Below are 20,969 nucleotides of genomic sequence, written 5' to 3'. Positions count from 1 at the left end.
CCCTCAAGCATCTAGATGGCCATGGCTTCTTAAACATTTGATTGTATGTCTCAGCAACCAATATGGCCCATGCGTGTCAGAAGTCAACGGAGTCTGAAGTTTGCATCTCTGAGTGTGCACTCTCGCTAAGTGCTTCCGCAATCAAGCAGTGGCAATGTGCAAAACGCCCTTGTACTGAAGACTAGGGTGATTACTGATAAAGTTTTCAATTTGCATCCATCTTCCAATTAGGCACTGCAACACCTTCAAAAATTAAAACGAGTAGTCTCCTGGCTTTTCCTCATTCAAATCTACTTTACAGAAATTTACACATATTAGTCATAAGAAAATTAAAGGTTGACTATCTTTATCAAGCTGTAACTGCAATTTTAAAAAAGTTTTCTTTAACAATTTTATAAAGAGAAAAAACAAATATCTATTCTTTTTATACCACTAATTAACAAAATTAAAATTTTAAATAGTAAATTTTTTTTAAAGAATAGACTTTAATTTTTTTAATATTAAATACACATTTTAATATATAGTATATTTATTATATAGTATATTTTAAAATAAGGAAATTCACTTTATATACAATCCACAATTTCTATCCTCTTACTTAATTATTAAATTTCTTAGAACTCCTTTAAATGATGTTTAAAGTCGTTTTTTTATTTACATTTTTTATTTTATCTTACTCTCAACCACCTCAAACAAGATGGATTGGACGTTTTGGTTATTTTGGTAATCAACATATTGCAAGGATCATAACTCGAATTAGGAATTTAATTGAAAGTATTGACATTAACCAACCAATTATATTTAATAATCATGGATTTTATCTTCATGAGACTATTGTTGTTAGTTATCAAGCAGTTATGGTAAGGATTTATATAGTTCATTCCGGATTTAGAAACTTTCTTAATTGCAATCCACTTCCTATTAATTTTCAATTTTCTGGCCAATACATTCGAAATACTTTTCTAGAAATATTAAGATTAGTAGAATACCATGCAAGAATATATGGTGCAGGAATGATTGGAACTGTATATAGATATTTTTCAATAGATTTTATTGGACTTGGCAATAATCCTGTAAGAGGACCTAATGAACCATACCCTAGTTTACCTTATCCAGAAGATTTACCAGATGATAATAATCCACCTTCAAATATTTTTTATGTTAAAAATGACATTGATTCTTCACAATGTTGGCCATATCGAACACAACTAATAAATGGTCCCTTGTATTTTTATGGCACAAAAATGATAAATGGTAATAGTTTAATATCCTCAAATAATAAATTTAGAGCTATATTAACAAAGTGTAATTTAGTAATTGATGATATTGAGTTAAATAAAAGTATATGGTCTACAAAGTCAGAAATAATTGATATTTTTTGTTACCTTCATCTTCAACCAGATGGTCACTTACTTATAATAGACAATAACAAAAATATTATTTGGAAAAATAATGCATTTTGCTTAAATTGCTTAGTATTTGCCATTTTAACAATAGAAGATTCTGGCCACTTAACAGTCACATTTTATAAAAATGGTTTGAAAGAAGTAATTTGGAAAAACAAAATTTAACAGAATATTAATTCTATAAATATAACTATAAATATAAAATGTATCTACCTATGTTTATTGAGTTGTAGGGAATTGCATATCTATAGGATTACCTATATTTAGATTAATCTTGTATTTATAATTTATAAACATGTTTATAATTATTGATCAATTGGATTATTCAAAAATACTAAATAAGAATGACACTATTATTAAGCAAACCAAGTGTTGTTGCATGCAATGTGCAGCAAATTATTATTTATTATAGTGATTGTTGCCTCTATAAAAATTTCATTATTAGTTATTTGTCTTTATTGTATTATGTTTCTTTATAACTATAAAAGAAAAAAAATTACTGTATCTATCACTTAATTTTATTTTCTTTGTGTTTTTTTATCTAGAATAAATCTAGTGAGGTTGAATGTTTGTATTAATCTAAATTTAAATAAAATCATGATTATATACTTATTTATTTATTTAGTGTTAGAAGCTCATTATCAAGGAAAAAGTAAAGTTCAAATCCCCATCGTAGATAGTGATGGCAAAATACCCTTTAATAGGATAAATTATATTTACTCCCCTGATGCTAAGGATCAAGTTGCAACCAAAGTGGTGTAAGATGTGGCTTGAGTGGATATTTTTGATAGAAATGCCCAATCAATTTAAAAGGTATAAGATATGAGAAATAAACTCCTGAATATAATCATTTGGAGAATATCCAAACCAAAGCTTTAGTATTAGTATTTTAGAATCATTGATGGCAACAATGACTTTAGAAGGAGAAGGTGGTGGAACACTAGTGAGGTTAGAAGAGGTATGATATGGTTTCAATAAAGAAACATGAAACAATGAATGCAAGATTATGAATGGAGAAAAAATTAAATTTATAAATAACATTAGCAATGCAAGAGATAAAACCTAAACTTTCAAAATCTAACTTAATGCAAATGTGAGTGGTCTTTTAATAATGACAAAGAATCCAAACCTTAGATAGATAAAGAAAAAGATTGGCTAAAATGATTTGTAGCACAATATTGTGCCTTGGTCAAAAGAAAATGCTATGCATAACTGCAAACTCCCAATCAACATTGATTTGCTGTCACTTAAAACTCAAAGGACCTTTATAGTATTAAAAATAAGCCAACTCTTTCTTCTAAGTATGTTAACTTTGCAGATGTTTTTAGAGCTATTACATCATGTTGCATCTATCTTGGTGGAAGGAAAGTCACTGTTTGTAATTAGTCTAATTTATAATATTTTATTGGTGGAGTTATAGGCTTTGTAAAATAATCCATTTTTTGTGGTTAATTATTGTGGCCTCAAATAAAGTGAACTTTACATCAGGCATAGGTTCTTGGTATGGTGGCTAGGTTTTGCAAGTTTGGGGGCTGGCGACAACTCCATGGTTCAACACTTTTTTTTTCTTCTTCCTCTCGTTGTTTGGTTTTCAGTTTTTTGGGGTTGGAATTACTTAGCATGAAATTTCAAAAAAGGGATAATTAAGAGTGATTTTAAGAAAAATTCATCACAATATGCCTTCAGATGGCTTAAATGTCTTGGCAATTAAATGGAGGAGTGCCTTAAGAAGAGTCTTGCTATTCTTAAGGCATAGCAAGTGGCTTTAGTTTCAGGGAGGAGTCACTTGGGAAGCAAAGGAGTAGATGCTCGCTTAAAGAGTTTTACTTTCTACTTGTTTAGTTTTATCAACTATCCCAAAATTAATATTCATTCAGATGTTGGAACAGCTCTGGAAACTTGATTTTTCACTAAAATCTACTTGTGTGGCACATAGAATCTTATGGTAAATAGAGTTGTAATACTATTTATTATGAATATTCATAATCTCCAAAAATGTATATAATTTATGTTACTGACGAAGTTATGCCATGAAGCTTTACTGTTCCCTGAGATTGGCTTTGAACTCTTCCTGCTCAGCTTAAGTGGGAAACAAGAAAGGTCTGCTGCGGAGGTTAATGATCCAAGTAGACAAAGGTAGCGTTTCCGATTTTCATTTGACCGGACTTCCTCTAAACAGAAAAAGGAATGCCTGTAAACTAGAGGCTTGACGATGCTTCTTCTATGATTTCACAGCAGGGAGCTTCAAACCGGATGTGATCGTAAAGGACACCAACAAATGGACTTCGGCTGTTGGCCTGCGTGAGATAGATGCTGTTGTCGCCTCTTTTCAAGAGCCCCCCATTGATGTCTACGCTGTAGAGCCTATACAGCCCATGGATCCCGTGCCTGGCGATCGCATTGTCTCGCCCAAACATCCCCGTCACAAAGCAAGGCGACGATGATAATGAATTCACGTACACCTGTAACCAAAATAAAGATATCTAGTGAAGTTTCTCCTCTGGGAAGCACAGACCTTGATATTTCCATAATGAGAGCCAGCAATGGCGATCCTCAGCGTGTAGCTTTCATCCTTGATCGCAAGGTCTAGCCAGAATTTGATCTCCCACGTCGTTGGTTCAAAACTTCCATCGCTCTTTACTCTGTTCAAAGGCTTTTAAGAGTTAGAACCAGCTAAAACCAGCTGCATGAACGAACCTTACGCCATGTATGAAGAACCAGTCCTTTGGCCACTGACTAGAGCCAACAGTGTAAACCAAATCCTGGCTGCTGTAGATTTCGGAGTATCGAGTCCATAATCCATACTGTCGAAACCTGAAGCACGCAATGTTTGTGACGGTGGTTTTTCTTCTTTCAAGCACCTTTCTTGGTACACGAAAAGTTTGCTCACGTATTTCGAGTCTGGAGATGGAACAAAAAATCCTGCAGCCGATCTGTCGGGAAAACCAATTTCCCAGAGTGTTGGACCATTCCTGGGTGGTTTATAAACAAGAGAACCAAGGTCATACGAACCGCCTGCAACACACAGAACACACAAGAGATGAAATGAAAAGTTGAGGAAATAAACTCGTACACCAAACCTTGAGAGATCGTAATGCTATCTCCTTGTTTCTTGTAGTCTCCAATCACGCCAGGCACCCAGCCATACAGATCGTAAGTTCCAGGCAGTACATTCGATATCTCAAAGTTCCCGAATTTATCAGCTTGTGTCCAGAACTGATATCCCTGTATGTCCCCATATCAGATCGAGAATCCAAAACCCGTGAAAAGGAAGTTTTTTCCAACTTGCCTTGCTATCTTCTTGCCACGATCCAGCGTCTCCCGGGGGAGCTAGGCCAATCCATGCAAACGCAGCTGGAAGCAATTTGGAAGAGAGGAAGCTGAAGAAGAAAAACAAAGAAAAATCACTACAGTCAAGTAGAATTTCTTTTCTGCAATGAAAGAACCTGTCGAAAACGTAAAATTCCCCAGAGACATGGCCACGCTCCGCTGCTAGAGTGAAATCTGATGAGCCAGGCCAGCTATACGGCCAGGCATCGATCTCCGCCTCGGCCTGATCCCGGAAGCGTGAACAAATCGATCAAGAAACGAAAATGTCGCGATTTCTCACCTGGAGCTTCGCATCCTCCCAAAGAGATCGATGATCGGTGCTGGAGGAGTTGAGGTAGACGAAGACGGGGCCGAAGACCTTCTTCCACGCCTCACCGTCGCGAAACTTGGGGCAAAGCGTGATGCCGCCATAGTGGCTGCCAAGGAAAACCTGGGAGAGGCAATCTAAGAGCCCTAAAAATTTGAAAAAGAGTTACCGAGAGACACGTTGGGCCAGTATGAGAGAGCAAATTTTGCTTGAGAGGTCCTCCAGTCTTAAATTCGTAGCTGGGCGTGATCATCCAAAAGCCCACTAGCGGATCGAATGAGATCCATCCGTGGACCTTGGTCGATCGATTCTCTCCAGAGTATTGGTACTTGTCATCCACCTATAGATCCAAAGTTTTAAATTCCATCTCTGCTAGAACTTTGAGAAGAACTTCTGGAAGAAAAAAATAAAAATAAAAAAATGGAGAGATTAGTCGCTTGCCTCGCCTTTGAGGTTGGGATTTTTCGGATTGACGAGAATGACAGCCTCTTTATACGCGAGTGTCTCCGAGTTTTGTGGATATCTGTCTTGTGGATATGGCATAACTCGCTGCTTGGTGTCGCTGATTGCCATGAAATCGAAGCTTTTTGGACGAGATCGATCAGAAAAACGAAGGAAAAAACCACCACTTTCTTACTTGTCCTGTCCAAGTTTCCATGCCACACGAACTACGTTGAGATTAAAATCACTCCATCCATAAGGTCGATCGAAGATAGCATAAGTGTAGAATCCAGATCTTCCTCTCAGGACCACGAATCTTTAGCAGAAAATATTTAGTGATCGTGAGAAACATCCAAGAGATCTTGTTATTCTACCGCTTGTCAATGTTGAGTGGAACCATTGTCTCGGTGGAATCATAAGGTCGATAGAAGGACAATTCAACCATGTCCTCAGTGTTGGACACAACAGTAAATTTTGTTCCACTGATTCTGGGAAAATCAAAAGAGAAAACATGGTTTTTGACGATCAAGCTCTAAGAAACTTACACATCAAATTTGTCACCACCATCTGGTAAGCTCCAAACCAAGTTCCAGTACCTGTAGACCCACAAGAGGAAATTCTATGGAGTTTTCTATAAGAATTTGCCATACCCTCGATTTGTTTCCTTGTTTCTCCACTCGAGCAAATCTGTGATGCCTCCATAGCTGATCCTAGTCACGTCCCCTCCTGGGTTTGTGAGTGTGAGCTCTAGAAACCCATTGCTGATGACAACCTGCGAGAGAGAAGTATCAGCCAAAGATGCGATTAAAACCCTGTGAGCGTACGTAAGAGCTATTATCTTCAAGCACCACTGGAGGGAGCGAGGCTGACGACATTGGCAATTGTCTCCAACTTTTTTGGGCGCTCGATATATAGACGCTGGAAAAGAGGTATGAAGCACGCCACCAATGCCGGCTCGATTCCTTCTAGATTGAATCAAGCCACACGAAGTAAGCATGAAGGCATGATTGATTGATTGATGAGCAAGGTAGCGAGCGCCTTGCAAAGCTTTCTATGGCCATGGATGACGGCCCCAGGCGTCCACACTCAAATCTTTCACAAGTACACACGGAAGCAAACGATTCCTTGATTTTAAGGTCGGATTCTTCCACTCATGCAAAGTAGAGCTCTTCCTTCTGCGAGAGATCTTATCACCTAGAACATTTGTCTATCTTGTTTATGGTAACATTGATGTTAATTAATCAAATGGAACATATAAAACCCTAGTCTTTCCAAACAATGCTGAATCCATAGAAGTAGAAAATTTACTTCTACGTTGACATAGTAAAATCTCTATTTTCTTGCCACGATCCAACGTCTAGGCGCTAAAACTTTTTCTTGCCAATGACAGCTGTGGCATTGCCCAAGCTGGAGGTGAGGGGCATCGATCCCCTTACCTATCGCATGCGAAGCGATCGCTCTACCATCTGAGCTACACCCCCTCAACATTTCTTATTAGAATAGTCACATTAGTCTTTCAATAATCCAAATCCATCAACGAAGTCTAGCATGAGGAGATGATGGATTGTTGATGTGTAAGAAATGGGTAGCAAGGATTGTCGACGATTACGTCCCGGACGTTCCAACGCTCGCCCAGCGCCTGCGAGCTTGCCGAGATGCCAGGGATGCCGCCCAAGCCAATCGCCTCCACACGCAAGTCCTCCACAGCCCACACGCAAGCAATCGATTCCTTGCCAATCTCCTCATCGAGACGCACGGCAAATGTGGCGCCATCCGCGACGCCCGCCTCGTCTTCGACACGATCAAGCAGCCCAATCTCTTCTCCTGGAACGGGATGATCCAGGCGTATGTGGAGCACGGCAATCTCCGCGATGCCAAAGAGCTGTTTGATCGAATGCCCGGCTCGATCCGGGACATGGCCTCTACAACCATGATGATCAATGCGTACGCCAGCGTGGGTGAGCTCGAGGCAGTGAAGCAGCTCTTCGATTCGTCCAGCCAGAGAGATCTTGTCACCTGGAACACGCTTTTGCAAGCATTTGCCCAAAACGGGCATTTTCTGGAAGCTAAACTGTTCTTTAATCTTATGCCTCATTTGAATGTAGTCTCCTGGACAATAGTTCTTGCGTGCCTTGTTGAAGGAGCGGATGTGGAAGAAACAAAGATTTTCTTTGATCAAATGCCCGTGCGAAATACCTTTTCCTGGAACTGCATGCTCACAGCATTTGCCGCAAACGGGCATTTGTTTGAGACGGAAGCCCTCTTCGATCTTCTTCCAGTGAAGGACCTCCCGGCATGGAACGCGCTATTCAGAGTTCACATCGAGAACAGGGATTTCGATCGAGCAAGAGAACTCTTTGATCGAATGCCGGAGAAGAATCTCATCTCGTGGAATGGATTGCTCTCCGCGGGTGCCCAGGCACGGGAAGTGGACTCTGTGCGTGAAATCTTTGCCGTAATCCCCAAGCAAAACATCCGGTCGTGGATGGTGATGCTGCTGGCGCTGGCAGAGAATGGCCTCCTTGAAGAAACCAAGCGCGTGTTCGATTCCATGCCGACCAAGGACATGATTACGTGGACGACGGTCGTGCTTGGATATTCCCGACACGGGCATATTCCCGAGTCCCAGGAGATGTTTTGGCTGCTGCCCCAGCAGGACATAGTGCTGTGCACGGCGATGCTCCAGGAATATGCCCAGGGCGGGCATTTTGCACAGGCAAAAGAGATGTTTAGCTTAATCCCGGAGCCAAACATCATCACACGGACGGCCATGATCGCGGCATTTGCCTCTCAGGGCCACGTCAGCGACGCACGTGCCATGTTCGATTCCATCCCCCGCCACGACCTCATCTCCTACAACGCGATGATCGCCGCGTATGCCGCCAACGGACGGCTGCGCGAGGCCGGCGACGTGTTCGCGCGGATGCCGCTCGTCGACGGGGTGACGTGGGCGCTCATGATCCCTCTGCACGCCCGCGCTGGCGACGTGGACTCGGCCCGGAGCCTATTCGCGGAGATGCCCGAGAGGAATGTGATGCCCTGGAACTCCATGTGTACGGCGTTGGCCACCAACGGGCCGTACGACGAGGCGCCAGGGCTGCTGCGCGTCATGGCCCTGTACGGCATTCGCCCGGACAAGATTACGTTTACCAGCGTCCTCGCGGCGTGTAGCCATGGCGGGCTTCTCTTCGAGGGCCACGACCAGTTCTTGGGGATGATCCGGGACTATGGAATCGAGCCCGACATGGAGCACTACCAGTGCGTGGTTGATCTCCTGGGACGCGCTGGGCTCTTGGAGGAGGCCTCGCAGCTCACGCGAGAGATGCCCTTTGCGGCGGATGTTAGCGCGTGGACTGCGCTGCTGGGCGCTTGTAGAGTCCACGAAGACCCAATCACCGGAGCTCGCGCCGCGAATCAAGCGTCCAGGATCGATCCCAGGCAAGCCTCGAACTACATTCTCCTCTCCACGACGGCCCTGGCAAAACACTATTAACCTAAATGGTCAACGACGGTCAAATAGTCAACGGCTATCTCCAGGCTTAAATAGAGGAGGTTAAATAAATGGCGATGCTTAGATTTGGATAAGTAGTGGCCAGTGGCCAAATAACTGTAGGGCCCAAGCTCCTGGCAAGATGGACCCGGATCTTTGCATCCCTGCTCCATGCATTTCCATTGGACCGGAACTACGCCAGCATCCACATTTCCAATTTGGGACAATGACCACCTGGCCCAGCCAGTGGCTCATAATTGTGGCCATCTCTTTCTTATATTGAAACTGCTGCTCTCTTTCTTTCGCCCCGCCAGTGTTGTGATCTCTCTCTCCTCCTTATTTTGCTGGATCGAAGATTAGGGTTCTTCGCGGCGATGGTGGAGCCATGGCGCCGATGGCGGCATTTGTGATGCAGCCATGTCGGGTAAAACTAGCGCTGTTGCCGCTGCTTCCAGGCCTTGCGCCGTGAGGAAGGCGAAGAATGGGGGGCAGAAGAAGCAGCCGCAGCGAGGGCTGGGTGTGGCGCAGCTGGAGAAGCTCCGGCTCCAGGAGCAGCAGCAGCAGCAGGATTTCTCATTCCCTCCTCGTCCTCCGGCCCCGGTGGATCACCAGGTACTCGATAGATCCCTGGGCTTGATGATTCCGCAGCAATGGCCAATGCTCCCACTGCTGCCCGGCCAGCATCATGCCGCGCTCCTCTCGCAAATCTCTTCCAGCGGGCTCTCTTGTCCGGGAGAGAAGGACAACAGTCCTTGCTCCAGGAGCGCGCTTCATCCGAGCTCCTTTTGCGTGGACAAGCTGACGCGAATGAATCATCACAGCTCTATGAATCCAGTGCCATCCTCTTGGCAAGATTCGACGCAAGGTGCTTATCATCGATCGCCTCCTCCTCCTCCTCCTCCGCTGCTTAACTCCGCATCAAGGCCGCCGGGTTTGCCTCGACAGCAACAGATGGAGTTTGCCGTGGTACGCATCTCTTTATCTCTTTCTCGTATCTTTCTTTTCTTGTTCTTGAAGCAACGCTCACTCACGCCAACAATGCCCTGTCTTGCAGCTTGGCACGGCTCCTCCGCAACGAAATTCAAAAGAGCTCTCTTCATTCCAAATTGATCGCCATCAACACTGGACTTCGGACGACAAAACGGTACTTATTCGCATCGATATGCGTGTTTAATATCCGTGGCCGATGTTTTAGTGACATCAGAGATTCTTTTCTTTTTTCTAGACTTTGTCGTCTCAGAGGAAGCGGCCCAGGCTTGAATTATGGCTCCGTCCAAAGAATGTGTCTCCTCCGAACGGATCAGATCTCGGGTAAGCCAAGTAATTCTACTTTCTACTTGACTTTGCTCTTTTAAAAGTCCACTTCTATCACATCCTCAATATATTCCTGCAGTGTCACTCGTGACAATGCTCCCGGAGGCTCGAGTCCGCCAGTGGAAAAACCAGTCATGCTTGCGACATGGTTGGAGAAAGATGATCACCAAACTGACAGGACACTTGCTACGGGGACGTCTCTGAATGATTCCACGACGCCATCGCCCACTGTGGTTAACACCAGCTGCTCCACCGTGTCGTCGTCTCCGGTTGTCTCCGAGAGACGGCCGCAAGTCACCGCTGCTGGAGCTTTCCCCGACGTCGAGATCGAGAGCACGCCTCTGAGTGATTTCCTCACGCTCGGTCTGGCAAGCTCCCCGAGAAAATCGCTCAAGAGAAATGGTGCCAAGGATCTTCATCAACTAACAAGCAAGTCGCAGCAAAAGGTTGGAAATCTTTTGTCTTCGAAGGTATATCTTTGATCTTTGTTTCGCTTTTTTCCAGGACGGGACCTGGATCAACTGGATACGCATTGGTGGCAAAGCTGCCGATGGCTACGCTGACGGTGTCTCGTTAGACTTGAATCTAAGACTGTCGATGTGATTTTTGTTCCTCGTGACTAATCAGACAGTGTCTTTTTTCTTTCTTTTTCAGTCCAGATATTTCAGCTGGGCCATGCAATTCGGAGGAAAGTGTTGGCATATTTGTCCTGCCGTTTTGGGGGCGTGCGAGTGATAAAACTATTTCCCATGCGGGTAACTCTCTAATTTTGCAACAAAAGAAAGTATGAAGAGGAAGTTGAAGAGGCATGGTTGTCTTTACACTTCTTGAGGGGAGCTGAAGTTACGTTTGCTTTGGAAGAATGCAGCAGAGGTAAGGCGATTGGTTGCTCTCCAATTTACTTCCAAGTTTTTTCATCTTGCGTTATATCCAGGACGCCTCTTGAATCCGACCTCCACAAAGCCGAGGTGACCATCGAGTTTCTTCGTGCCCGCCTCGTTTCCGAGCGCTCAATCTGCAAAGTTCTTCGTGGGAAAACAGCGGATCTCGAAGGAAAGGCAAGCCATTGTTTCTCTCAAGAGTCTAGTTTCCGATGAGCTGAGAGATTGTTGCACAGATATGTCAGCTGGAGAACAGGCTAGAGGGCGAGATTGCTCGGCGAAAAAACGCCGAACTGGCGACGAAAGAGCTCATCCTGGCACTCCAGTATCCTGCTCCTCCCGTTGCTCCATCTCCAACGCCGAGAAAACACCATATCTCGGATCAAAAGCAAAAGCTCGCGACGACGCGATCGCCGAGACCAGCAAACGACGATGACAGTGGATGCAACTGCAAGCTGACGACGATCTTCTCGTTTCCACGCTCGAGCAAGCCGTGCGATAGCGGAGCGAGCTCCAGTTCTTCGCGCAAGGCAGAAGCGTCGCCACCACCACCGCCGCCACCTTTGCGGGAGATAAGTTTGAGGCATGGAATCGGCGAACAGGCAGCGCGGATTTCCCAGTCGGGCAGGATCATCCGAGCTAGAGAAGATCGCGGCGAGAGTTTGCCGCGGCAGCAATCCAAATCCATGGAGCTGATCCACTATCGATCGGAGCAGCAGCAAATGTGGGTGGCATTGTCCGATAGCGATGCGCAATTGTCCCCATCACCATCGCCGCGGCGCCTTGGAAAATCGTGTAGAACGATCCCGAGGAGAGATCTCTAGGGAGTAACGTTGTCTCTTCCAAAAAGAAAGTTCTTCGTGAAAACGATGTTTTTGAAGAACCCTAGCTCTTCTCTTCTATTCTAGGGTTTAGACGGGCGATGACCGATTCCATGGAGCGGCGCAAGCTAGGCGCTGCCGGCCGCAAGGTACTCAAGGTAGCGGTAGAGGAATTTCCGCTGCGATCGGCAGCGATCCCGCCCTGCTCCATCACTGCAGCTGCCGTGGCTCAGCAACGCGAGGATTCTTCGGTTCTTGTCTACCTGGGGACAGATTCAGGATATTTGCTTCTCTACTCGTGGAAAAGATCGGCCAGTGCTGCTACTGCTGCTCTCCAATCTCCCAGGATCCGTCCGGCCAGGAGCTCTCCCCGGAATTCACAGCCGTCGCCGCCGGCTTCTCCTCTCAGGCACTCGCATTCTCCTTCCCGGGAAGGGATCGACGTAGAGTCGCTCAAGAGCAATGGATCGGCGGCTTCTCCCGAGCGGCAGCGTAGCGATTTGAGGCTCGTGACGCTCAAGTCTCTGGGACGGACCGTGGAAGCGGTGTGTGTTCTTGAGATCGTCGGCCAGGCAGCGGTTCTTGTGGATGGCCAGGTACTCCTCGTCGATTTTCTCTCGTTGGAATCACTGGGGAGCATTCCAGGCTGCAAGGGCGTGACTGCCATAGCTCACGCTATATCTTTCGATGAGACGAGAGTCCCACCATCGCCTCGGTTGGCGGATGGTGGTGATCGAGCTCATTTGGCAGTGGCTGTGAGGAGCAAGATCCTATTGTTCGAGGTCGTCTCGTGGCGGCAAGAGAAAGAGAACGTAGCATCACCGGATGGTCTTCCAGTGACGAAGCTCTCTCTCATGCGAGAACTCTTTGGGATTGAAGGAGCTCACGCTCTTGCCTGGGTGAAGAACTCCATCTTCATTGGGACGAGCCGCGAGTACATACTCTTCACCTTGCGGGACTCCCGAGCTACGAGGCTGTTTTCGTTTCCGGTGGAGAGCCCCTGGAAGCCTCTGCTCAAGCCATTTCCAAAGGAGTCACTGGTTCTACTGGTGATGGATATTGCGGGGATCATGGTGAACGAAGAAGGTCTTCCCGTGGGAGGAAGTCTGGTGTTCTCGGAGATTCCAGACGCCGTTGGACAGAGCTCGCCGTATGCATTGGTCGTCAACAAGGGTGTTGTGGAGCTCTACCATTCTCAAACCGGCTCCAAGGTCCAGTCGCTGGCCTATGGCTCCGTTCCGGTTGAGCCACCTCGCCTTATAACGGATGATAACGATGGAATCATCGTCATCGCCAATGGTGACAAGGTATGTTAACTTGTGATGTCTCTGATTCTCATTCATCTGGTATATAATCGGCAGGTCTCGTGTTTCACTCGAATTTCGGTGGATGACCAGCTAAAAGATCTTTTAAAGCAGAAGCAGTACTCGGAGGCTGTGAAACTGGCGAATGAGGAAGAGGGTGCTAAGTCAAAGCTGGGCATGGTGCATGCTGAAGCCGGGTTCTTGCTTCTTGCCGACCTCCGTTTTGAAGAAGCCATTGATCACTTCTTGCGGTCGGACATTGTCGAGCCTATGGAATTATTTCCTTTCTTTCCGTCTCTTACTTCTCGCTGGCGGAATATGGTACTTGTTTCTGGTGAATCTCCGCTGTGGCTAACGTCGTGGCTTTCAGGTCCCTCGAAAGCGCTACTGGGGGCTTCACGCACCTCCTCAGCCAATACGTACAGTTATCGAAAGCGGTTTATATTCTCTACAAAATGGTCTGCTCACGTCGCCGATTAAGTCGAAGCAGTTTCAGGGCGGTAGCAGAAGTGGACAATTGATGACACAGTATCAATTGGAAGCTTTTCAGTGTTTCGGGAGGTATCTATGTTTTAAAAAGTTCTATCTTAGACGCATTAACATCTGTCGAATTTGCTTCATCTAGATACTGGGAGACAACACGGAAAAAAGATTTAAGCTCGACATCAAGAGATGCCGTCGATACGGTCTTAGTGAAGCTTTATATCGAACTAGGGGCTACAAAGGAGCTTGAAGCGCTTGTTGCCGCCAGCAATCACTGCCTTTTGGTACGTGTACTCATGCTTCCTTTTTGTTCAGAGTATGACTGACAAAGCAGGAGGAAGTGGAAAGCTTGCTAAGAACCTCTGGGCAATTTCGTGCTTTGGCGTTTTTGTACGAAAGTAAGAACATGCTGGACTGTGCGCTCGAAACATGGCACTATCTTGCTCAATCAGCCGAGCAGTCAGCCACACTGGAAACAGCTAGGCTGCTAGAGAGATGTTTTGATACTGACTTGGTACTCCGGCACGTACTTTGGGTTCGTATCAAGCTTCACTTTCGTCAGCCTGACTACAACATACAGTACAGGTTATTCGATTGGACGAGAACATGGCATTCCGTATACTCACATCGCCTCAAAGGACTAAAGCACTTCCAGCAGGTTGGAAAACCAATTTTTTTCTGAGCTGTTACTTACTTGCTTTTGCAGATGATGTTCTACGAGTACTTGAAGCAGACAGCACCATGATTCGTCAAAGGTAAAGAAATTGTTTAGATTTTCTTGGTGGACTTCATATGAATATTACGCACCTGTCAGGTACCTACAATGGCTTATTGATGACCAGGGCTTTGACGATGCGCATATTCATACTGAACTGGCACTGTCTCTTTCTCACTCAGTACTTCAAGCTGACGAGGGACCGGATTCCAGAGCGGCTTTACAGTCCTTTCTTGAGAGTTCGAGTAAGTATGATGTTGGTGCTGTGCTCGACTTGATAAGAGGAACAAATCTCTGGAGGGAACAGGTAATAACACATTACATGGATCTTAACAGCTGGACTGACCCCTGAGGCTCCAGGCAATTTTGCATAGGAAACAGGGAAATGAGAAACTCGCACTGGAAATCCTGGCTTTGTAAGTCTTTGATTGCCGAGAGTTGATTGTAACCGTTTTTATTTGTTTCAGGAAACTCGAGGATAGCGATGCTGCAGAAAACTACTGTGCAGAGCTTGGCCGCCCCGACGCATACATGCAGTTACGTAATTCAGTCCCATGTTTTCCTTGGTGGCTTATCCTTGTCAATTCCTGCAGGCTGCTCCAGACTTATCTTGGGAACGAAGGAAATAACGTAAAACATGCTGTTCGGCTACTTGATCGGCATGGTCCCCAGCTCGACCCGATAGAAGTTTTGGATGTAAGGATGCCCATCTACTTTTCTTATCCATCCTTGTTCTAAAAACAATGCGTTCCAGGCTTTGCCACCGGACATGCCACTTCACTTGGCATCTGAGGCGCTCGTGAGAACGCTACGAGCTCGCATTCATCTCCATCGCCAGGGCCAGGTACGCGATCAATCGTGTTTCTCGTTTGGTTCTCATGGGCTCCGCTGCCATCACTCTAGATCGAAAAGCACTTGACTCGAGGCATCAACTTCCAGACCAGGATGGAAAAACTCGAGGAAAGATCTCGGGAGATTCAAGTCACTGGCGAGAGTGTCTGCAGCTCGTGCAACGCACGGATTGGAACAAAACTCTTCGCAGTTTTTCCAAACGAATCAATCGCTTGCTACAAGGTAAGCTCCACGTTCTTTCTAGTTTTAGGCGAGAAATCTCTCGATCTTCTCTTTCGCAGTGCTTGAGACTACACGAACAAAACACGCAGTAAATTTTGCCACTAGGTAGTAACTACACAAGCAGTAAAAATTTTGTCAATAATCTTACTGCCACGCGTCGCAATCGCAGCCAAGGATTTCTCAGAGAAATATCTTCGTAGCGCTAGGGTTTAGGGTTTACTACGGGCGGGAAGAATGCATCGCGTAGCGCTGCATCCGGGCGCTACGACGATCACCCCCGCATTTGGGGGGCTCAAATTCAATCGCAAGTGCTCGCTCATTCGGGCAGTCGGTAAGAATCCCTCTACTTCGTGTGATTTTGCGTGTCATTGATCGGTCTCGTTGTTTCCTTGCAGCTGGAAATGGTCCGTCGAGGGGCTTCTCTTCCGCTACGAAGAAGCAGCGAGAGGACACGAGGTATGGCGAAGAGGAGTATTGGAACAAACGCTACGCAGAGGAGGCGTTCATGACATTCGATTGGTATCAACGCTATGCTGATCTCCAACCAATTTTGAAGAAGCATATACCAAAATCTGCCCGGGTTTTGATGGCTGGCTGTGGCAATGCGGGTGAGCTCTCTTCCAAAGCTTTGTTTTTCCTTGGTTTCTCAAGAACTTGTGTAGCTCGTGAACTAAAAATCTCTCTTTTCGCAGTTATGTCCGAGGATATGGTGAGAGATGGCTATCAAAACATTGTCAACGTAGATTACTCGTCCGTTTTGATCAACGCTTTGCAGTATAAGTACAAACACATGCCTCAACTTTCATGTAAGATCACGCCTTCTTTTTTTTATATCTTCGGAGTTTCTTTTTCCTTTTCAGATAAAACCATGGACGTTCGGAACATGGGCGAATTCAAAGACAATACTTTCGATGCTGCAATTGACAAAGGTAAAAGAGACGCTTGTACTCTCTTCCTTGCACTATCTTGCAGAATATCACCGTGGCTTTTACAGGTCTGGTAGATGCGATGGTTGTAAGTATCTCGCAATCTTTTTCTTTACTCTCTGGATTCAGTATCTTTTGCTCAGTGTGCGACTAACGGTGCGGGAGACGTAACCCAGATGCTGCGAGAGATGTACAGGTACGCTTTTCCTCTCCATTATCTACTGACATGCCTTCACTCATCCGTTACCTCCAGGGTCATAAAACCGGGTGGCAATTTTGTCATGGTAAGGAAAACCAAGACCATTCTTTCGCTGCCAGAGCTAACCTTTCGGTTCCTCTCATCCATTCCAGGTTACGTATGGCTTCCCTCTCATCAGAGTGCCCGCTTTGATGGACCGGGGCATGAGTTGGATCACAAACTGCTGGATTCTGCGTAAGAAATCTACGTTTTGGTTATGGAATAACTCTCTCGCACCGTGTTCCAGCTAAACCATACTCCGGGAGCGAGCTCTCCGAATACCCGAACCCCATCCCCATGGAAGTCCAAAACTTTATCAACACAAAGCAAGAGCATTACGCGACTGGCACCAATTTTGTCTACGTTGCCACCAAGCGCTCATAGACGAGCTAAGTGCGCACACATCTAGAGGTCGGTCGGCGCGGTACTCTGGTTTCTCTTTTATAGCTTTCTCCTCGTCGTCGTTCGTGGATCGTATCCTTCCCGCTGGAATCTCGTCAATCGTTCTAAAAGCAGCAAAGTACGCTCGAGGGGTAAGGGAGGAACTTTAGACTTTAGACCATGGAAAGCTTGATCGAGTACGAGCTTAATAGAATCACAAAGCTTTGGCAAGAATGAACCAATGGTTTTTATTACCAGTAAGAATATATCGAAGCTATATCCTCTCACCACATGTAGGTTACGTGTGTGCACTCACACACATGCGCGCTGCATGTCCGGCAGTACAGCCATTAAATAATCTTCGCTGTCCCATCGTCTCCTCTCTCTCGATCTTTTGCTTGTTTTGTTTTCATCTCACTTGGCTTCCACCACCACCAAAAAAAATCTCTTTCTTTCCCTGGATTCTATCCATCCATACCTACTGATCTTGGTTTCTCTCCAATCTCTGGATCCTGATAAACGCTTAGAACTCCACCGCAAAAGCAAAACCACACCCGGAAGTGGAAAGTGAGCGATAACCGAAGAACTGATTTCCCTGACCTCGCGCACTTAAGAGAAGGGGGTTTGAAAGCGAAAGCGATTGACAACTGCATTGCACCCATTCCGCGCTCGTACGCTTCTGCGCATGCTGTCATCTTTCTGCTGCTACTGCTGCTGCTGCTGCTGCTGCTGCTGTTCCTGCTGCTAGGAGTTGCAAACTTGAAAATCGTTGTTAAAACGAAGGCGGCCTGAAGAAAGGAATCCACCACGAGCCTGTGTAAGTAATAATCTAAAGTATCTAAACAAACAAACCTGTATCGACGAGCGTTGCTTGGCTTGCTTGTTTTGGTCCCTGCGTCGCATTGAACTTGGCGTCGTCCCGGCTGATTGGCGGCCAATAATCGGTCATCAAAGCATTCCAAAGCGACCGATGATTTTCAAGACTGATGATGAGCCTGATGGTGTAGTTAAGGTGGTCGAGCTCGCGGAATCGAGGACGAGCGGTGGTGACCACCGCCACCTCCGTCATCATCCTTGTTGAGCTCCACGATTTCATCATCACCGCCGATTCCATGGATAACTGCCGGAAACTGTTGCTGCGAGCCCGACTGATAGTAAGAGGCTGGAGGATGAAACCTGCTACTGCTGCTGGTGGGTTCGCGCGGACCCGAAACGTTTCTATCTAGTAGACTACCAAAATGATGAGCCTGCTGCGGGGACGCTGGAAACGGCTCAAACTGCAGTGGGGACAAGCTCGTAAAAGAATGCTGCGGCCTCAGTAATCCTTGAAAGTATGACGATGGCGGTGGCTCTTCGAGAAGTGAGGAAGGCCGAAACTGAGGACTGGATGCCACGAACGGATCGGAGGGAAGCGGATTGGACGACAAAATTGCTGCTGCTGCTGCCGCTGATAGCTGAGGTGAGAAGTGTCCAGGAGAAGTAACCGGGGTCGAAAAGAAGGACAAGTCCAGAGGAGTGGTGGCCAGAGGCAGCGACGCAAAGCCTGGAAAAGCGGGATGGAACTGCCTGCTTGGAACTTGCTCCAGGGACAGTAGCGCCTGTTGGAAGCCGAGCTGCCCGAGGAGTTGGCCTTGGTAAGATTGAGAAGGCGGAGCCAAGTTCTGGAACGGGACGTGAGGATTCTGGAGCAAGCTGGTGAAGCTTTCAGGGACATTGAGCGCGCTGCTGTCGAAGGGTATCATTGGAGCCGAATGTGGCATGCTGCTGGCGATGAACGACTGTGCCTCCGGAGAGTGCGAAGGGCTGGAAGGATCTCTACCTGTTGTTGTTGTTGTTTTCTCCTTCATCCGCTCCCTGGCCCTCTCCCTGGCCTTCACTCTCGACTCGAGCCTCGCCGCGCCTCCTTTCCCACCATCTCCTCCTTCCTTGGCAGACGGGCTCTCAAGGAAAGGCTCCTGTAGCTTTTGCTCCTCTTGCCGTTCTGGCTCCCTGAAAGAAGACGAGCCTGGAGATAGTCCGATGGCTTGCGGATAGAACCGAGGGACGGCTGGTCCTGACTTCACGGACAATGCTGGAGAGAATGCTCCTCCGTGAGCGCCACCCGATGCCCTCTCCGCCGTTAATGGAACCGGTGGAAGGTCGTCTATCGCTGCCTTGGCCTTCTTCAAAAGCCATTCCACTGCCTTGCTTGGTTGATCGTATCCCAGCCTATCTTGCACGTCGTAGAACTGAATCGCTGTCGCCACCGAGAGCCTCACTCTTCTATCCCGAAGCCCCTTGGAAGTCTGGACTTTGCTATGTCGATCTTTCCCACCTGACGGTCTAACGCTACCACGGGGCCTGTCTACCTCTACCTCTACGGAGTGAGCACTTCCGGGCTTGGGGGAGTCGACTACTACCTTGGCGCGAACTTTCCTCTCTTCCGCAACATTCTTCTTGAACGTATCACCCACACCTGCGCTCTCGGAGCTGAAATCCATGGCGGCTCCAGATCCCAAGGCTCCTCCACTCTCGGGCTTCCGGAACGAGCCATCATCAAAGCTTGTCGACTCGCTGTCGGTTCGTCCTCCTCCCTCAGCATCCGCTGCTCCCTCCCTATCCCTTTTCCTGCGATCCATGCCGCTTTTCTCCGTCCCCCTTTCGATGAATTTTCCATAGTCCAACGATTCGTGACGTTTCCCCTGGAGGAAATCTTTGGAATTTGGTGTCAGCTTCTGCCGACCTGTGGAGCCAGCATTCCAGTGTGAGCATACTGGTGGTTGTGATTCAAACTACGAGAATTGTGACAGCCTCTTCGCCCATCACTTGCAACCATTCTCGAGCTCACATTCTTTCAGGAGACTTTTAGCTGATCATCTGCAATGTAAAAACTATAAGGCTCCAGAACTTGTGCTTAAGAAAAAAGCATCACTTTACCACCGAGATGGCAAACAGGGACGACCAGCAGCAGTGATCACAGCCGGAGAGGAATCATGAGCACCAATTTGCTTGCTTGTCAAGTCAGGCATAGCATACCGGTCCTAGCATGTCGGACTTGTGTTGTTGTTAGAATATAAGTGGGCGTCGAGTACCGCAAAAGAGAAAAGCAAGTGAGGAGAAAAAAAAAACGAAGAAAAGAACAGCAAGAGAGACAGACCTTGTTGCACTTGCGAGAATCGGGAAAGCAGTGAGTAGCCAGACGAGCGATCTGTCACGACGATGTCTCTCGGTGAAGAAGAACACACTGTCCGATGAAAAACATGATCAGGCCAGTGTACTGCTGGTGCGATGAGAACCATTTTGTCTGATAAGCGAAACAAATCCTCCCAGCTCCAGTCCCAATCCTCCCAGTCCCAGTCGTGTTCCACCCAGTAGCTCCATCCAAAACCGAAGTCCCATTAACTATGTCTGCCACTACTGCCCGCCCTGACCCCTTTGGACTCGAGTGAAAGGGATGCGCTAACCAGAGCGCTGCTCGCCAGAGCCACCAGAGAGTTGCGACAGCGAAATCTCTTTTCTCCCGCAATGAATTGGCTGATGGAGAGGCTTGCCGCCGCACAATAACGGAGCTGGAAAGGGCCAATCTAAATGCTGGCGGCGCCGCGGCAGCGAGAGGCTGTGGGAAGGAATCTTGGCCAAAACCAGGCGCTGCAGCGATCGCTTTTCGAAGCCGCGCGATGGAAATCCTGGAAATCTTGGCATACGCTCCGATCAGCCTTTCTTTCCCTGGAGAAACCGCGAGATCGGTTTATCGCGTGCGCGCTCAAGGATAGCACGAGAATGGCGAACTTACATCGCGTCCGTGGGGTGTGATTGGCGCAGTTATGGCGAAATCTCCAGAATGCTGGCTCGCCGTCGGCCAAGAACCCTAGGAGCAAG

The 20,969-nt window shown here is 46.9% G+C and overlaps 7 protein-coding genes and 1 non-coding gene across 9 annotated transcripts; 5 read left to right on the top strand and 3 right to left on the bottom strand.

Annotated features, from left to right (window-relative positions):
- Window positions 1–3,423: 3,423 nt before the first annotated feature.
- LOC9641857 (probable rhamnogalacturonate lyase B) lies at window positions 3,424–7,540 on the bottom strand. Its single transcript, XM_024678123.1, has 15 exons — window positions 7,094–7,540; window positions 6,135–6,256; window positions 6,030–6,080; window positions 5,859–5,972; window positions 5,681–5,800; window positions 5,485–5,626; window positions 5,213–5,383; window positions 5,017–5,166; window positions 4,853–4,959; window positions 4,696–4,786; window positions 4,487–4,631; window positions 4,268–4,421; window positions 4,104–4,220; window positions 3,922–4,048; window positions 3,424–3,868 (listed from the first exon to the last, which is right to left on the bottom strand). Exons 1-15 carry the CDS (start codon window positions 7,538–7,540, stop codon window positions 3,605–3,607), a joined length of 2,322 nt encoding a protein of 773 aa, XP_024533891.1. The 3' UTR covers window positions 3,424–3,604.
- Window positions 6,893–6,965, bottom strand: TRNAA-CGC. The gene has a single exon. It is a non-coding gene; the product is annotated as a tRNA-Ala (tRNA).
- A 123-nt stretch (window positions 7,541–7,663) lies between the features above and the next one.
- Window positions 7,664–8,977, top strand: LOC112347381 (pentatricopeptide repeat-containing protein At4g02750-like). The gene has a single exon (XM_024678122.1). It carries the CDS (start codon window positions 7,664–7,666, stop codon window positions 8,975–8,977), a length of 1,314 nt encoding a protein of 437 aa, XP_024533890.1.
- Window positions 8,978–9,302: 325 nt separating this feature from the next.
- Window positions 9,303–10,991, top strand: LOC112347351. Its single transcript, XM_024678073.1, has 5 exons — window positions 9,303–9,940; window positions 10,029–10,118; window positions 10,200–10,285; window positions 10,368–10,734; window positions 10,793–10,991. The coding sequence occupies exons 1-5, from the start codon at window positions 9,392–9,394 to the stop codon at window positions 10,889–10,891; spliced, it is 1,191 nt and encodes a 396-aa protein (XP_024533841.1). The 5' UTR covers window positions 9,303–9,391; the 3' UTR covers window positions 10,892–10,991.
- A 57-nt stretch (window positions 10,992–11,048) lies between these two features.
- LOC112347352 lies at window positions 11,049–12,052 on the top strand. The gene is made up of 3 exons (XM_024678075.1): window positions 11,049–11,161; window positions 11,223–11,346; window positions 11,406–12,052. Exons 1-3 carry the CDS (start codon window positions 11,151–11,153, stop codon window positions 11,991–11,993), a joined length of 723 nt encoding a protein of 240 aa, XP_024533843.1. The 5' UTR covers window positions 11,049–11,150; the 3' UTR covers window positions 11,994–12,052.
- LOC112340475 (transforming growth factor-beta receptor-associated protein 1 homolog) lies at window positions 12,052–15,729 on the top strand. The gene is made up of 14 exons (XM_024678070.1): window positions 12,052–13,297; window positions 13,352–13,615; window positions 13,665–13,855; window positions 13,920–14,061; window positions 14,112–14,312; window positions 14,363–14,435; window positions 14,484–14,532; window positions 14,592–14,799; window positions 14,853–14,908; window positions 14,960–15,028; window positions 15,086–15,188; window positions 15,247–15,336; window positions 15,396–15,566; window positions 15,626–15,729. Exons 1-14 carry the CDS (start codon window positions 12,092–12,094, stop codon window positions 15,656–15,658), a joined length of 2,856 nt encoding a protein of 951 aa, XP_024533838.1. The 5' UTR covers window positions 12,052–12,091; the 3' UTR covers window positions 15,659–15,729.
- LOC9638241 (EEF1A lysine methyltransferase 4) lies at window positions 15,717–17,349 on the top strand. The gene is made up of 9 exons (XM_024678074.1): window positions 15,717–15,897; window positions 15,962–16,174; window positions 16,259–16,372; window positions 16,427–16,495; window positions 16,561–16,580; window positions 16,636–16,688; window positions 16,746–16,776; window positions 16,844–16,925; window positions 16,978–17,349. The coding sequence occupies exons 1-9, from the start codon at window positions 15,801–15,803 to the stop codon at window positions 17,112–17,114; spliced, it is 816 nt and encodes a 271-aa protein (XP_024533842.1). The 5' UTR covers window positions 15,717–15,800; the 3' UTR covers window positions 17,115–17,349.
- On the bottom strand, window positions 17,342–20,943 carry LOC112347349. 2 transcript variants are annotated; one of them, XM_024678071.1, is made up of 5 exons: window positions 20,884–20,943; window positions 20,248–20,816; window positions 20,028–20,144; window positions 17,964–19,967; window positions 17,342–17,899 (listed from the first exon to the last, which is right to left on the bottom strand). In XM_024678071.1, the coding sequence occupies exon 4, from the start codon at window positions 19,727–19,729 to the stop codon at window positions 18,119–18,121; it is 1,611 nt and encodes a 536-aa protein (XP_024533839.1). In that variant the 5' UTR covers window positions 19,730–19,967; window positions 20,028–20,144; window positions 20,248–20,816; window positions 20,884–20,943; the 3' UTR covers window positions 17,342–17,899; window positions 17,964–18,118. The 2 variants fall into 2 exon arrangements, with proteins under 2 accessions (XP_024533839.1, XP_024533840.1); XM_024678072.1 differs by having other exon boundaries at window positions 20,023–20,144; window positions 20,248–20,943.
- Window positions 20,944–20,969: the final 26 nt, after the last annotated feature.

This window comes from Selaginella moellendorffii, unplaced genomic scaffold (assembly GCF_000143415.4).
Source record: "Selaginella moellendorffii unplaced genomic scaffold, v1.0 SELMOscaffold_21, whole genome shotgun sequence".
Classification (NCBI taxonomy): domain Eukaryota; kingdom Viridiplantae; phylum Streptophyta; class Lycopodiopsida; order Selaginellales; family Selaginellaceae; genus Selaginella; species Selaginella moellendorffii.
The sequence above is the reverse complement of the archived record's forward strand: the minus strand, read 5'-3'. Positions and strand labels throughout refer to the sequence as shown.